General features: G+C 36.5%; 1 protein-coding gene across 1 annotated transcript; it reads right to left on the bottom strand.

The window, feature by feature from the left end:
- Positions 1-1,507: 1,507 nt before the first annotated feature.
- LOC139095638 (uncharacterized) lies at positions 1,508-17,833 on the bottom strand. The gene is made up of 4 exons (XM_070647027.1): positions 17,705-17,833; positions 7,195-9,073; positions 4,345-6,405; positions 1,508-3,549 (listed from the first exon to the last, which is right to left on the bottom strand). Exons 1-4 carry the CDS (start codon positions 17,724-17,726, stop codon positions 3,507-3,509), a joined length of 4,005 nt encoding a protein of 1,334 aa, XP_070503128.1. The 5' UTR covers positions 17,727-17,833; the 3' UTR covers positions 1,508-3,506.

The raw sequence follows: 17,833 nt of genomic DNA, 5'->3' as shown, positions 1-17,833 counted from the left end.
ATTCCACCAGAATTTTCCAACAATAAGGCATAAGAAGCTATAAAAGGATGGAGTGAAAAATCAGGAGTAATTCAAGTTCCATCAGATGCCAGAGTTCCTCAATCACTAACAATTATTGATGTTGATGACTAATTTGTGGTTTAATTTTTAATCAAGTAGATAAAAATTTTGTAATAATTTGTAGCTTCTACTAAAATTTCTGACTGAGGAGCATCCTGCCAAAATAAACCAAAATGTGGAGATTGAGCCCTCAAACTTATATCAATCGCATAAGCAAATCTTGACCTACCCGCGAGAATTTTTATGGTATAGTTTTAACTTTTTTTTTCATGTGTGTAACACTAATGAAATTTTTTTTATTTTCAAAATTTTTATATTTGTCACTCATAAGTTCCAGTTCCAATCACTATTTTTTAATATAAAATTCAACTTTATTTAAGATTTTTTCCACTTTTCGATCACTCAAATAATATATTCAACACTTCCTACCAAAATTCCACAAAAACTGACAAATTGAGCTACATTAATAAATTTAGAGAGGCGTTAAACTCAGATAACACGTCACAAAAGCTTCTAACAAGCTTCTGGAACGATTATTGCAAGTACAACGGTACTGAGCAGGCGCATTTCCTTTATTATGACATTGTAGGTATTTCATCATATTTATTAATTTTTCACAAAATATATCTATTATCTAGGAATACAATAGATTGATATTTGAGGGAATAAAAGACAATTTTAATCGAATCGTAGGACTTATGTATTAGACAATCTAGTGTCGAGAAGCAACACTTTGTCGTGTGAGATGTCTAACCCCTGTCAATATGACGTCGATAAGAGTATAAATCATAGTATTTCGAGAGAAAATCTAGATGATAGTCGATGATGATGAGAGAATATGAGCACCACGTTACGTTTCATTGATCCTCGCTCATTTTACCTAAATTGTAGCGAAGCTTATAGTTTAAGACGAATCAAAGTGAATTGACTTCGATGGGTTGGACATGCTGTTAGAAGATCGCATAAGCTTCATTAAGTCTTTTAATCCTAATTAGTCGACCGAAGAGTTTTAGAAAGAAAGCTGCCGATAAAGACAGAATTGCGATTGGCATTAAAAATTGGAAGACGGAAACCATTGATAAAGCCAGCTTTAGGTACCGCCTGAGCAAGGTAATTTTTCACAATTGGTCTGTGTGGCCAGCGAACAGAAATCAGTTAATCAGCTAATGATCTGAAATTGAGAAAACTTACCTAGTGTTGGCTTCTAGATTATTCTAGAGCACCACACCGTCAAACTGAAAATTGATGTCCTATAGCCAGTTTTGTCCAAAACTACATTTGTGCCACGACACACTTTTGTGGTAAGCCACGGACAAAACTGCACATTGCATGTAATTCATGGCATTTCTAACGGCACAATAGTGTGTCGCGGCAAATATGTAGTTAGGATTACATAGTACTGTAGTGTAGAGTGCCTTAGGCACAAGTTATGTATACAAACTTAAAATTTAATTTTAAAATATTTTAACAAATATTAAAGTTTATTTTATTGTATTTTTTTAAGCCACATTAAACATTATTTTGAGTAAATTTCAAAAACTTACTTAATTTATCTTAATTTAAATATTTTAACAATTTTGAACATTCAGAATTCTTATTATGGCGTAACTGATTCATTAAAACAGTCTTGTCCAAACTTAGTAAAATCGTATACCTATGCAATGCACCTAGATCGTAGATCGCAGTGCCTTTTCGTCATCGATGGACCCTAATCTTTATTCTAATGTACCTAGTCACAATTTGTGTATCGCGAGTACATAAAAACTTAGTGTGACTAGAAACAGCGAAAAAGCACTTTCCATGGAATCGAACCCGGGACCATTAGAGTATTAGGCCATTTGCTGCGTTTTCGCTGCCTTACTAAGTTTGGACAAAACTTGTCTAAAATTATAAAAATCATAAAATTTTAGAGTACCAATTTTAACCTTTATAAGCTCATGAGCTGATGCCTCCGGTGGTGGCATGATACATTACTTCTTGGTACACCACTGGTACATCTGGAACGCCAATTTGGTATACTTGCAGCGTACCAATGACTCATAAAACCCGTACCTACTATACCGTACCACAATGGTATGGTACAACAGATCATCAACTGCAGTGCCGTTGCTATAAGCAAACCCTACATTATATTCTATACCGTACCACAGGTGCATCATTAGTACACCACTAATATACCATTGTTACGGGTCAGGCATATCTGCCACTATTCCATATCAAGTGTACCATAGGTCCATACCAGTAGTGTACTTATACAGCACGTATCATGCGTCTGGGACGCATTCCACCACCGGAGAAATCGACTCCAGAAATATCATTTTTTTACATTATTGATTCAATTTATAATTTAATTTAATTAAATTATTTCACAGCACATTTTAAGACATTACATTAATTATTCTTAATTATTCAGTTTTTTGGATAATTTGTTGGGTTCGACAATTGTATGCAGGTATGCGCATACTTATACGCAAGTAAGCGCATACTTGCATGCAATTGTAGAACCCATAATAATTTTTAAATGCACATCAGTTTAGTCATTGCCATATAATCGTTTAAAATGTAAATTTTGGAACAAAACATGACTCAAAGTGGGCAAGACCTAATTCACATTTTTCTGGGGAATCTGGGAACTCCAATCGAGGCACCATTTTACAATTTTTAGGAGGATTTTGGAAGAAAAATTTTCATTTTATGCGTTACGTATTTAACGAATGACTTCCAACATCAAACAATTAGATTTAACAGTCATTGATTTTTTTTATAGATTTTTTAATACAGTGGTGGACAACCTGTGTGACGCGGTCATGAACGGTAAGTCGTGCCTATCAAGCAGTGTTGATAATCAAAGGCACATAGACAATCTACAAACTATGCTCTGGAGATGATGTGGATGATGTTTATATATCAATAAATTTGCCTTAAAAACGGCTAAAAAATGATGTAGTAATTAAGTTGAAGTTGTTGAATCGTATCAATATAGGAGCAATTAATCAAATTAGGTAGAGCCTTCGCGTGTCTTTGATGATGCAGCCATTGATGATGGAGTCCGGATCATCTGGCAAAATCTATGGATTTCAATGATTTTACTAAAAAATCCATAAATTCCATGAATTTGACAAAATCCATGAATCTATAGTTTCTGTCAGATGATCCACTCCCTAATGATGAGGCACGCAAAGGCACTGCTTTTGATGATTAATTGCTTCTATATTGACACGATTTAACAACTTTAACATGATTACTATATCATTATGCAACTTTATTTAAGGCAAATCCATTGATATATAAACATCAGCGACATTATCTAAAATGTGAGCTCTGGATCGAGGTTAACAGATTGCCTTTGTCCCTTTGATTATCAACACTGCTATCAGGACAATTCTGGTCTCAAAAGTATTCTAGGTTGGCCACCACAGCAGGAGTAGTAATGTCATGGATATCATTTAAGTTGCATTGTTACTGGGTGTTGTATTTGCGAGTCTGAACCTAAAATGATACAAAAAATAGTAAAATATAAGATTTGGGATTTATTACGTCCGATTTTTATGGAAAAGTGGGGGAAGGGGATATCTAAACAGCACAAGGATGACCAAAGAACTCCTGTAGAGAGGCTGTTAAAAGAGGAAGTGAAGCCCATTTTCCCAAGTGAACATAAATACGGTATAACTAGCTAAACATAAGTTAATGTCTCTTCCAAATGTCTATTTATAACGATTTCATGTCCACTTGGGTAAGTATTGGTAACTATGAGGGACACGTAAGGGTCAGATACTCCATAAATACAGTAATTTCTTTTCGGTGTCAGACACACTTGGAAAAATAACAGAACAGCTGACCTACGTATTTAAAACGCAAAAAAAAGGCATCCAGCAATGGAGCCAGCTTAAGAGAAACCTTGGGTCACAGTCGATCGGCATGACTAGCAAACTAACTAAATAAAGGAGAGGAGGATTGGGAGATGGGCCCCAATGACCCCCATTGAGTACGCCTCTGCTCCTCTATTGTGTGATTAAAAATTAGGTTTAGTCCAAAACTGCAGGACTTCATTTTCTGCGTTTTGAATACGTTGGCCAGCAGTTCTGATCAGTGTCCAGTGTTAGACACCCCAAAGATATAGTGGTGTACTTTTGGAGTATCTGGCTCTTAGATGTACCATATAGTTCATCCAAAACTGCAGGTCCTCGGTTTTTGTCTTCAGCCTTGCAGTTCTTGGCCGAACCCTATTCATAAATTCTTAAAAAGCCTAAAAATAAAGCCAAAATTTACTCAAAATTCATTTACCTCCTAAAATTCTCCATTTGAGTCTTTCCACAAGCCATAATAATGTCCTTCATATCCTCATCATCATCAAAGACATCCTTTAAATATTCATAAACCTGAATATTAGTTCCAGTTGTAAAATTAAGGTACAGCTCCTTATAAAATTCCTTAAAATCCTCATCATAGCTGATCCGATGCATCTCATGACTTTGTGCACTCTTAACAGCATCAATAATGCACTTTTGGACCGTCGGAAATTGTGTATTGATGTCCTTAAAAATATTAAACAGGAACAGCATCTTGTCCTTAAATAAATATTGTCTCGGTCCCCATGTAGGCTTGAACCACATCTCATCCCGGATATACTTTGCAATATAATATTCTAAATTAATTTTATGTAAAAATTCAATTTTATCATTTTCAACTTTAAGAATTCCACGCTTAATTTCATGCTGCATTTTTGGTGACTTTATATCCCATAAGGATCCATTCTGTCCATAAATTGTGAAGTCCAGATTGCCTTTATAGTTGATGTATTGAAGCTCACCGTTGATTAATGACGTCATGTTGACATCCTTAAGGCTGCTGTTGTAAGTCACGTCCACATACCGCAATGCAACAACCATTAAGGTCTTGTCGGTTGCGTCCCGGATGACCTTCACTTCCTCCTCACTTAAATCACTCATAAATGACAGGATCTTCATCGTATATGCCTCAAAAATATTGTAATAATTAATATGTGTTGAATTTGACTGGACAGACTCGATTGTTTGGTTCAGGATGATGGCAATCAGGCATATGTTGTCCAGTTGGACCTGCTCCCAGTTCCGCCATCGATTTGTAATGTTGAAAATCTCACCAAGTCGCAATTTGACATTTTCGACCTCATTTGATGTCAAATTTTTGTCATTTATTGACTTTTCGATGAAATTGTCGCGGTCCTCGCAGTAAATTGGAACTAACTTGTGACGGACTATTGGGGATGTCCTGGATTTATTGAGGATTTGTTCGATTTTTTCACCAAAATAATTTCGGGTTGCAAACCAAAATTCAGAATTATTGTGGGACTTTTTGAGGACATTTTGGAGGAACTGCTCAGCAACTGTCTCATTTTTTTGGAATATCCAGTCAATGTGGTCCATAAATGCAATAATTTCACCAGATTTGAATTTATTTTTAAATATTTCAGCCTCAATTGAGTCTTTTTCGATTTTGTCATGTCGTCGCAGGTTGTGGACATCGATGAGGAAGTTGGTGACATTTGTGGATGTCCAGTTGAGTAGTTTTGAGTAGGTTTCCAGGTTAAAATCCTCAAAATTTAGGTAAACGACCCATTTTGATGGATTTTGGCTTCTTTTATGGTTCGCGATGTGCTTAAATGTTGTTGACTTTCCAGCAACTGGCTCGTCGCAGATGAGATGGATATTGGACTGAGATTCATAGGATGTAAGGTCGTGGCTGGATATGTACTTATTGGAACAATTTGACTCATTATAGTAATAATCCTCAGAATATGATGCAAACATTCTGTCATGATATCGGAACGGAAGTGACAGATCCTGAACATTTATGGCTATTGTGGATGGTGACTTGATTTGATCACTCGACAGGAACCTCAAAGCACCTAAATCATCTTTGGCTACGTGACGTAATTTTGTAAAATTATTGTTGAATTTCACTTCCGTGTCTAAAAGTCGCTGTCTTGTCAATTCCTTTAATCCATCCCAGCTGCACGTTGTGTTGAATAAAATGCACGGCTCGAAGAACATCAGCAGAATCAGCGACAATCCAGCAAGTCCAATAGCCAAAAATATTGCCAAAATTAATGAATATTTTATGATTTTTTGCTTCCTTTTTTTCTTCTCCCAAAATTCATGCTCAAATTTGAGATTCTCGGCAAACTGATGACTCACGTTGTTGATGGTCTTCTTGATGTCTGGCAGAACTGATGTCTTGTAAAAGTCAAAAAGACTTTTGTAAATTTCATTTAGAGTTGAATAAATGTTGGGTTTTTTGATGTAGTGGATCATCATGTGTGGGGCGCGGACTATAAGTTCGGCGTGACGGCGGTCTGCTTGGTATCTAAAATAAAAATGGGGAGGGGTTTTAGTGAAAATTGTTGAAGGAGGTGATTTTGAGGAGGCTAGGGGGATGATTAAGGGGTGTGGTAATTTTAGTGGGTATGGTCATTGTCTGTTGGGGGATTTTGGATGATAAAATTGATTATGAAGCTAATAGTCAACAGAATTTGGATGATTTAGCTTCAGTGGTGTCAAAATGATTGAAATTGATTCAAAAATGAGCAAAATTTGTCAAAAAAATGGCGAAATTTGATCAAATTTGACCGAAAAGACCAAGCATGATTCAAAAATGGCCAAATTTGACCAAAGATGACCAAATTTGACCAAAAATTGACCAAAAATTGACCAAATTTACCAAAATTGACCAAAAATGAACAAAATTGACCAAAAATTGACCAAAATTGACCAAAATTGACCAAAAATGACCAAAATTGACCAAATTTGACCAAAAATTGACCAAAATTGACCAAAAAATGAACAAAATTGACCAAAATTTGAACAAATTCGACCCAAATTAGAAGAATCTCATCTCCACATGTCATGAGCATGTCCAAGAAGTAGTAAGAGATGGTTGAGAGTCAACTCTATCCCAAAAAGCTAGTCAATCCATTCCCAAAACGGATGAATTAACCAATAAGCCAATTTTTTGATAAAATTGTTAAATTTTTCTTGGTTTTTCCGTAAAGGAAGTGCCCAACCTGGAGCTCAGGGTCTCCCCCAACACCTCTTAATACTCTACACCCTATCATGTCCCTAGTGCAGTCTACTTCAATAAATAATTCAAACTTACAAATAAACCAATCCAACCAAATACTCCTTATCCTTAAGCACCTCACATTCCCGGCATATCTTGTCAAACAGCTTCATCTTAATGTAGTCACACTCAGCATACGGATTGCACAGATTATTGTACGTCAGCAGTATAGCCAGGTGGCACAGCTCATGCGACAATGTTGCAATTGTTTCATACTTTTTCGTCTCATCCAGCAAGTCCTTGGCACCAATATAAATATGACTCTGCCTTAAATGAAATACAGCACATGTTTTATCACCCGATGTAAAATCCAGTGCCTCAACTGATGTATGATTAAAGTCAAAGACAATCCGAAAGCATTTTACTTCCGCTACAATTTGTAGAATTGGTCGTATGTCCTCATTTTGATCCAGGATGTTGAATGTCATCTCAATCAGGTCCGCAGGCACATTTTCATTCTTTTTATTCTTCCATATGAAGGAATTAAGCTGTAGAATGAGTAAATAGTCTTTTGGCTGTTTCTGTGCATTAGCTGCATTTATATTCCGGATTATGTCCAGTTCAGGTGGATTCAACATCCCTTTAATTGTCTGGATGTCCTCAAATGGTCCAATGAACAGCCCGTGCCTTAATAAGAAGCTATAAGTCCGGAACTTCTTACAATGAATAGCTTTTGTTGCTGCTGATGTGTTGGACTGGTCGTACCAGTAGTCAAGGTTCGGGTATGTCTGGATGATGCACAGCATTTTTTCCAGGTTTTCCTTTGACTTTTCCCAGTCAAATTCATCAATTTTCCTAATTAATTCATGTAATTCAGTCGTCAGGTTGATGAACTTTTTCAGCTCATATGTCAAATTATCAAAAAGTCCAGCACCAAAGTCATGCGGAAATCTCGAATTAGCCTCGAGTAGACGAAGCAGGATGTCGTACTGACTTGTCTTGTACGCTATGTCCGCAGCTATTTGACATGTCTCATTGCCATTGCTGAGATTAAGGTTGATTCCGCATTTAATAAACAATTTTGCGGCATTCTTGTTATGGCACTTGATGGCGGTCATGAGGAGATTCTCTTGATTCTCAAATGTCGAGTTAAGGATCAAATGGACATCACGTCCTGATATGGAATGATAAATGAGCTTTCGACTTCCATAATCTTCAATATTAAAGTCAAAAATGGCACTAAATCCATCAAGTTCTGTGTTGTTGTAGTCATTAGCCAGAATGGCTCTTATGTGCTGCACATCAGGTCTTAATGATGAGTCAAACAGATGCAGGAACCGAATACCCAGCAAGTCATTCTTAGCAGCCAATTTATTCATCAATTTCTGTCCAGCATCAGCATTATTAATGCTTATCTGCTCAAAACATCCACTAAAGTAACCTAATCCATTAACCTCAAAATTCATCAGCATTGTCGGAAAGTCAATAACATCCGGTTCTGTCTCAACCGTACCTAATTCATACTCAATAAATCGACTATAAAGTCCATGATTTTTATAAAATATTTTCGGATTAATACTTTCAAAAATGACAATTAATGGACGTTTGGTACGGTATCGTTGCTTTAATATGCTGGAAATGTTACGTTTTTCATTAAATGTTGGATATTCGCATTGAATTATGATGACAAACATGAATGGACATGACTGAATGAATTTGGAAAAATTTTGATTTGTGATGTAATTGAGGCCGTCTTCGTGTGACTGGAAGCCGTCGAGGATGATCACGCGGTGATGGTTGTGGTCGTCGTCTTTGTCAAGCTTTATTAAGGAATTAAGTCTTCGTCGGTAAATGTAATCGGAATTGATGTAAAGGTATTGATCTGAATGTGTTGTTGATTCGGAATAGCGGTTGGTGCCATTTTTGTGCTCTTCTTTGTCGTACTCGGGCTCAAGTAGTGGAAAGCCTGTCTCGACTGGAATTAAAGGAAAAAAAATTTGTATTAGTTTGGGGCTGTTCACTTGTTATGTAAATAAAAAATTTAAAAATGAAAAATCCGTTACAAAATAAACAGTTATCCAAGTCTAGGACAAAGGCGCAGGGCCCCCTTCCCCAATGCACCCCCTTCCCCAAAACCCTGGCTCTACCCCTGTTTGTTACGTAATAAGTGAACGGTTCCTAAATATTTATTAATGGTTTTTGATTAAAACTAGTGTCGGTACAAGTGAGCAAGGATTTAGTCAGGAGAGGGACTCAAGATGGGGGAGACTACAGTGGGCATTAGGCAGAGTTCGGCAGGACTTCCATTTTGAAGTGCAAATCCAATAAAGTCTAACTCCAGCCGAGTCAGCAACAGATGTCAGATGGGAAGCCTTCTGTTATAACCTAAGCTCCACATAGAAACATGGTTGCAGTAAGTAAGTAAGTAGGCTCTACATGGACTCCAAAGTACGACTACAGAGGAGTCAGGACTACATTTGATTCGGACCGTGAAGTTCTATTGGAATCGAGTGGAGTCCGGCTTCCAGAGTCCTGTCAACTTTGACTTTGATGGCAAAATGTATGAATAAACTTCGTGTCACATGAAATCAACACCAAGATGAACAGAAATAAATTTGAATTTTTTAATCAAATCAGTAAATGTGTTGATTCCAATGCAAGAGTCATACGGAATGAGAACAATTTACCATTGGCATTTAGTTTTTCACAAAAAACCCTAGAAAATTGAACAATTTTTCGAAATAAAAAATTACTTAAATTCCAACAAATCCTTTTAACCCCTCTGAACAGACACACCTAATCAAACCTTGCATATTTTGAGAATGAAACGTGCTTTGTTGCTTGTCTTAAATGAACTCTTGTTTAGAACAATCTACTGAATTCATATTAGTTTCTTACTTTAACTTGACAAACTTAAATCAAATCCAGTGATGGGAAACATGTGTGCCACGGAACACTAATGCACCGACAAAAAATTTAGCAAATGTATGAATCGTATGGCTTGTGCGTTTCCGGCCGAGGTTTACTTTTGCCCACCACTGATGCTTAGAGACATTGAATTAGTTTAGATAATACAATACGATGCAATACAATACAGAGTGGACAAAGGCCGGGGTTCTCCCGTCTACCAATCCACCTTCCACCGATGGCCCTTCCACATGTTGCCACCTTTTACAGATGATGATTTGCAAAAGCCATAATTAGTCGGCATTTTGCCAATTATTTATACCTGCATTCCACATTCATTGATTAATTTGTCCATTCTTAACTAATTATATCAGACAACTGCATTTCAATACAAAAATGTCCCAAAATGGAATGCACAGTAACTCTCGATGCATAATGACACATTTTTCTACTTCATCTCATTGTTCATCACCATGGAAATTTTAAATGATATTGATTCACAACTAAATGTTGCCTGTGACAACAGTATAAACAACACATATAGACATGAGAAGATGATTTTGATATTTTTTATTCATCTCAGAATTTTTATGAAAGAAAAAGAAAATAAAGATGTTCTAAATAAACAGTAGTTCAAGGTCTTGGGAGGAGGGTCTGAGTCTGTAGGAGAACATTAGCTTGAAAGACACAAATTGATTGATCCATTGATGGTAGCCTGTGTGCTGCGGCACACTAGTGTACCCTCAAAAATTGTTGGAAATACCATGAACCGTAGACCAGAGTTGGCAGGACTTTAAAGTGGAGTCCGGACTTTTGGGACTTTTGGGACTTTTAAAGTCTGGACTCCAAAGTCCTGTCAACTCTGCCCTAGACCATGTGTCAAGGCTAGATATAAATGTATGCCGCATGGAATGAAGGGTTGCCCACCACTAGATTAATCGATCCAAAATCCGGTCTTATGCCTGTGTGACTCCAACTTAATGCCGGATTCGTTATAATCTGAATCGAAACAAAAATCCAAAAGTCCCTCAATTTTTGCGTTCGATAACACGGTGACATACACAACCTCCCATCCACTTCCCAATTACACTGATATTAAGGTAAGAGGCTGTCCCAGGCGTTCCCCAAAATCCAGATCCTGCAAGATTTTTGGGACTCAGAATCGGACTTTTCCGCTATTTCTCGGTCTGGTCCCGACATCGAGAAAACATTTTCAAAACTTCCTCGATATTAGAGTTCATTTAGTCATCCTAGACATAAAGTTAACTGTGTCATGCTTGAAAAAGTTCCTAAAAACCCTAATTAATTTTTTAAAAGGTTTCTTAAAAATTTTATATCAATTGAACCTTTTTTCAATCCCACATATTCGCAATAATCATACAGCCTCTAGCACCAAATCACACAGAGAGAGAAAAACAATACAATTAAGTGCTATTGAGATTGAATTAAATTCAATACGTGTTGCCTATCAACAGATTAAAAAACAAGGATTAAAAACAATGTGAAGCAATTAGTTTGATTTATGGTGGGGATTTTGTAATGTCGTGAACATTGCGTGAGTGAATCCTTATCATGTTGACAGCACTCTAAGGCAGTGGTGGGCAACCTGGGATTTTCGAGGCACACTTTAGTGGGGAACTTGGATAAAAATAGGACACGCCATGCGATTCATGAGATTTTTGATGGCACATAAGTGTGCCGCGACACACAGGTTGGACAACACTGTTTTAAAAAATAATTGAAACATCGGAATTTCTTGGGAATTGAATCAATGTCTTCAATTAAAGGGGGTAAAAGGCAGAGTTGACAGAATTCCATTATAGAGACGCTTCCGCTGTTGTCAAAACTCTAATAAAATTGGGGTTGGATTCGAGTTGAGTTTGGAATTCCAAAGAGAGATGATTTGATCTATTTGACCACAAAAACCATTCCATGAATACGCCATTGACCCTGACACCACTCTGATACCCTGATATTCTGAAATTCTGACATTTTGACACCTTGACACTCTGTCACTTTAACACCATGTCATCTTAACACCATGTCACTCTGACACTCGGAACGGAAGAAATTCAATAGGGATTTGACGTCCACATTTCCATAGTCTGGAAATTATTATATTAAATTGGTCTTTAAATTTTAATTAGTGGAAACGCGGCTTACAGTCTTCCTTTGAAGGCTACAGGTAGTAATGTCATCAAAGAAGTGGTTCGGATCCCACTATAAACTGTAGGTCTAGGTTTGAGCTGGAGATCTGGCGAATCCTCACTCGTTAAACTATCAATAGCCATGAAACGCATATAAACGCGCAGCTATGGACCTTAAGGTCTGAACAGCTAACAGCTGAAAATTGTCAAAAATAAGACAAAGCCCGATCAGCAGAAAGTATTTGCTATGTCGCCGTAGTAACCATAAGACACGAAGTTGTTTTAATGGCACCATTGCAGTTGAATTTGACCCATTTTTGGATCCTACTGGGGAAATTATCATTGAGTTGATTTGTCAGCAGTTGCAACTCAAATCATGCTTAATATCTGATTTAAAATCTGATTTTCCTACTTAAGATATCAAAAGATGCATGTAAATTCTTTAAAAAATATTTCAAAAATGCCTGAAATCTTCTCAACAAAAATTCCAATTCAATATTAATTCCACCCAATACAATTTAAAATACATAAGTAAATTCCAATGTTATTCTGCAAAATTATTTTATCTCCTGCATGCTCTGAGGCAATTCCTTCATGAGCATTAAATTTCTATTTATACAATTCTATTGCATTTATGCCACAAAACGTGTCCAAACGCTACTTAGAGGATGTGTGCAAATGATAATGTGCATAGAACAGGACTTTACAGACAGACAAAGACCATGAGAACTTAATGTCCTTAAATATACTGAATGAACATGCTTGCGAGCATTAAGTTTGCTCTGTACTTGAGAGAAATTACGTCCTGAAGCTGCAAAAGCAACAATTAGTAAGACGATATTAAAATAATGTCAGTTAGATGCAAAGACGGAGAATTTTGCACAAACTGTGTCAGCATAATAGTCAGATTGGATGGCATTTTGTAGAAAACTTTATAAAGCATCGAAGCATGGTTCCAATAAATAATTACATAAGAGTCTGTAAGAAGAGAATGAAAAGATGTGAAGGTGCATTCAATGGACAACAGTTGAGTCTTAGCTTCTCTTTTTTAGGGAATCCGGATTCTAAATAGACGCGAATTTTTGGAATTTTTAAGGTCAGTACACCCAAAAGTCCTGCAAAATTTACAGTAGAGAAGTTCATGTCATGATGGAACTAATTTAATGTAGTTTTATTGCTGATCAGAGCAAAGGTGTAGTCAAAAATTATTTGAATATTAGGGGAAGTGGGGATGAGGTGTGGATTATGAGCTTTAGACCGTTTTGTCTAGGAACTCATGAAGAGAAGCTGCTGGATGAAGAAGAGATAACATGTCATTTTGTATTAGCAATTGGCCGACGGAATTGTCAGCGATAGACCCAGCTTTAGGATACGTCTAATAGATAGGGTGGCCAGAAGATGTCGCAAAATATATGGACACTTTTGGAAAAAATCGAGACACTTCTAAATTTGCCACTATTGGGCTGCTTTTGGACTAATTTGAGTCTAAATATTCAAAATGAAAAATCGGGACATTTTGAGGCTTTGTCGGGACACAGCAGCATGGAAGGGAAGTACAGCAGCGTTTCGGCAAAAATACAGCTGTTGGCCGCCCTACTAATGGATGTCCTGGATCAGAGTTGATCTGTATGACCGACAAAGTAAGTTAGTAAGACTGTCTAAACATTTAGCTGATTTTTTGGGATTTTGCTCTCTCAAAACCCTTGCAAATTGAGAAATTGACACTAAATAATACGTAGGGGAGTATGGTTGACCCCCAAATCCCCCTTTCCCTGATTACCCCCACTACGCTCCTATCTAGTGCCTTACTTAACTAAATTTGTTATTTAATACTTCAGCATTTATTTAAATAAACTTGAAAAAAGGAATAACAAATAATTGTGCTTATTTTGTGTATTAATCCTTAAGGAATTAAAATAAATAAACAATTCATCCACATGCTGAATAAATATACATACAATAACAGTATTAACTGACGTTATTCATTGAAATAAATGCGCAGTTTCAATTTTTTCACACTTTAAATGAAATCATATGAATTTTGAAAATATTCATCATGTGCCAATATTCAGCAAGACTCAACAGATTCCTCAATTTGCATTATAATTTGGAAAATAATTGGATTGGTCAACACATGAATGTCATTTGGGGTCGTTCACTTGTTTCAATTTTATGTCTAAGCTTTCTCTATGGCAGTAGTGGACAGCCTTTGCTGCACAGTTTGATGGCAAGCCTTGATTGTAACCGCGCACGGCATACGGTTCATGACATTTCCAAAAAATAGCCAATTACTGCTCTAAGTCATGCAGAGTCAGAGTTGCTCATACTGTGAACCGCGGCATCAGCCAGGAAGCTTTACTTAAGTCGTGTGCGGTTTAGGTCGTGGCTTACTACTGTCTTGCAGACTTTGTGGATGGTAAGAGATTTGAAGGAAGCTTCCTGGATTGGAAGTGTTGAAAAGGATGTTAGACTCCTTAATATCCAGAACAGACACAAGGTTTTGAAGGATAGTGCTGTCTATGAGCGGCAATTGATCCTCATGCACCCCAGCCAAGGATGTAACCCAAGCTGTGCCATGACACAAAATCCAATTTTCCCACCACTGCTCCACTCCGACAAAATGCTGAATAAGGCAACAAAAATCTTAAATTTCAGACATGAAATTTGATACTAATCTTAATGGACATTATTAATGGCATGGCTATAAAAAAAAGACTTGATGATATTAGTCATAAAATCAGTAAAGTGCCAGCAGATGTCAAAATGACGCTGCTGAGATTAATTTTCGTCACTTCTCCTTAAAAGCGTGTTACGTGATAAATGCACAGGTTGTTAATTGATTAATGTCATTTAGATGCAGTTTTGACAGATTTTGGGGACTCCCCAGAATTGAGGTGGGTTAAGGGAAATACCAATTACTTACTTCACTTACTTCCTTGGCTGGGGCGCACGAGGGTCCATTGCCGCGCATAGGGAATGTCAGAAGACAGCTCTACCTTTCGAAACCTTCTGCCAGTTCGGGATATTAAGGACTCTAGCGTCCTTTTCAACACATGCAATCCATGAAATTTTCGGTCTTCCTCGCGATCTCTTATACCAATTATGGGAAATACCAATAATGAGTTCTAAAGATTCATGAAGAGTAGCTGTCGATAGAGATGTTATTGTACTTGCTGTTGGTAATTGGTTGACAGAAATCAGCTATCAAGTCAGCTTTAGAACGCATCTATGGGAGAACGAACTCTAAATGCGGCAATTGACCCTTGAGTGCCTTTGCCAAGGAAGTAAGAAGTAAGTATGAGAAATCATGGATTTAGTATGAATCTGCACGTCAAGTGAATTAAGGAAGTAAGTTACATGAACTGCTAATGTCGCTTAGATGCAATCTAGTCGTCCTTAAGAATATTTATATCCTTATTTCGCTGGTCATACAGATCAATTGTAATCCATGACCTTCCATAGATGTCCCACAGCCCAAACTGACTTTATCGCTGGCTATCGCTTGCTAATTTACAGACATACAAATTAGACAAAGCAAAAATGTTTGAAATTTAATTTACAGCAACTTCTACCAGGAAATTTTCATTAATTTACTGTTGAAAATTATCAAAATAATCAGCCATTGTTCCACATTCACATTGTGTTAATATTCTGCGTTGGAGCAATGCCCTAGTGACTATGTTATGCTACACAGGAGGCGGTAGTATATCGACATAAAAGTAGTTTAGTGGAATGGGAAGTTAAACTTTATATCCTATGATTAGTATTATAATATCCACTATAAGGCAAATCACACGCGCGAAAAATGAAAATTCTGACGGTTCCAATTTGAAACGGTTTGTAACTTAGTCATGCATCATAAAGTATGTTCCATAGGATATGCTTTGAGCCCTTCTTATGATGCCCACCCGTTAAACTATAAAATTTACATATAAAGCACATATCATTTAAGGCGTAACCAAATCTCAACAAACATTTGCAAACCCTTTTTCCCTAAGAGCGTGACATAATATATGAATTATCCCTTAAGGGAACATATGGAAGTTTGGCAATGAATCTCCCATTCAACACCACCCCCAGAACGGTTTGAATGATAAAAATCTTGAGCCAAAATGTGTTTTATGTTTGTATACAATGACATGACAAGGAAGTGGTAGAAGGAAGTGGAGATGGATCTGTCACACTTTAAGGCAGCATGAAACAAACATTACGAGACATGTATTGTTTTGTAGTTTAAAAGACAAAAGAATTGTTAACAGAAGGAAAATCACTTGACGTACAACCGAAGAGAAGGAGGCAGAGCAACAACACAAAAAACCAGCAGAAGTAGCTGTTCTGGAAAGGAACAGAGACTTGTTAAACTGCCTTATTAACGCTCTAGTGGATCAATAAGAACTAATCATCATCAAAATCTACATTTTATAATAAAATGGTAATGATAATGTTATCCTAAGGTAATATAAAGTGTTGAATCTGGGGAAGAGACACAAGCTTTCTATACTTCCCTTGATTGCAATCCACAAAGGAAAAGGCGTCCTGGTGCTCATTAGCAACATGGCGTAGGACGGTAATGAAAAAATGCCAGTTATATGGCAAAACTGAGAATTTGTGCAAGCTTTTTGATTTAGCCAGCAATAGAGTCAGATGGAAGGGCCTCTGTGGCTATCTAGGCTGCACGTCATAAAATGGTTCCAGTTAGGAAGTAAGGTAATGATTCGGTAACTGGGTAACGAGCCTCATTCGCTAATTCACAGTTATAAAAATGTATAGCAAAGTTGGGAGGGACTACATTTTGGAGTCAGATCTTGAAGTCCATTTAAAGGCTAGTGTAGTTCAACTCATGGATTCCTACCAACTGTGATACATAAATAGTAACAAAATCATGAACCAAAATGTATATTCTGCATCGAAATTGTTAACCCAACCCACAATCTCCCTCTCTTTCTCCCCTTAGTTACCAAAATTTGTATTAATTTCTTGACCTCTTGTAAAAATTAGGACATTTTGAGGCTATATCGAGATACAGCAGCAGTAAAATGTACAGCAAAGTCCCGGCAATAATAAAACAAATGGCAGCCCTACCCTTACTGTTTCCATAACTTCCAAACATTATTTAAACGAATATTTACTAAAAGTAGTTCTTATCACGTCATTCTTATCATTTCATCATTAGTGCTTACTTTTGCCAATTCAATCGAGTTTAAGGAAATACGACACTGATATTATTGTAATTTAATCTGTTATTTACTTAAACTTTGCGGCTTGTTTTTCAATATTTTTATTGCAAATTTCAAAAAATGTTAATTTTGTGTCTAATTTTTGTAGTTTAAGTCACAGGAATTAGAAAATTGTCAAATTTCGAATTTAAAATTGCACAAAAATGCCAAAAATTGTGTAAAAAACCCAAAAAATTGCACAAAAATTCAAAAAAATTGAATAAAAAATTCAAAAAATTGACTAAAAATTCAACATTTTTATCAAAAAATTCAAAATTTCCATTCAAAAAATCACAAAAAATTCTCAAAAAATCACCCAAAATTTCACTAACTTACCCATGTGCTGATTGACCGCCATTTTTCATCTATTTGCATCCAAAATTTCCAACTAATTGTTTACAAAAAATGAATTATTTTCACAAAACTTTTTCATCAAACTTCTTCATTACGATGAGCATTCGTGAC

This window comes from Chironomus tepperi, unplaced genomic scaffold (genome assembly GCF_022539635.2).
Source record: "Chironomus tepperi strain 1889 unplaced genomic scaffold, CSIRO-AGI_Ctep_v1 contig_370, whole genome shotgun sequence".
In the NCBI taxonomy this organism is placed as follows: domain Eukaryota; kingdom Metazoa; phylum Arthropoda; class Insecta; order Diptera; family Chironomidae; genus Chironomus; species Chironomus tepperi.
The sequence above is the reverse complement of the archived record's forward strand: the minus strand, read 5'-3'. Positions and strand labels throughout refer to the sequence as shown.

What these genes read in the sequence shown, in the direction of transcription:
- LOC139095638 (XM_070647027.1), bottom strand. Translation starts at nt 17,726, where the DNA reads ATGGCGGTCAATCAGCACATGG. An exon ending in GGCGGTCAATCAGCACATGG is followed by an intron (nt 9,074 to 17,704) that starts GTAAGTTAGTGA and finishes CTTTAATTCCAG; the next exon opens with TCGAGACAGGCTTTCCACTA. An exon ending in TTGGTTGGATTGGTTTATTT is followed by an intron (nt 6,406 to 7,194) that starts GTAAGTTTGAAT and finishes TTTTTATTTTAG; the next exon opens with ATACCAAGCAGACCGCCGTC.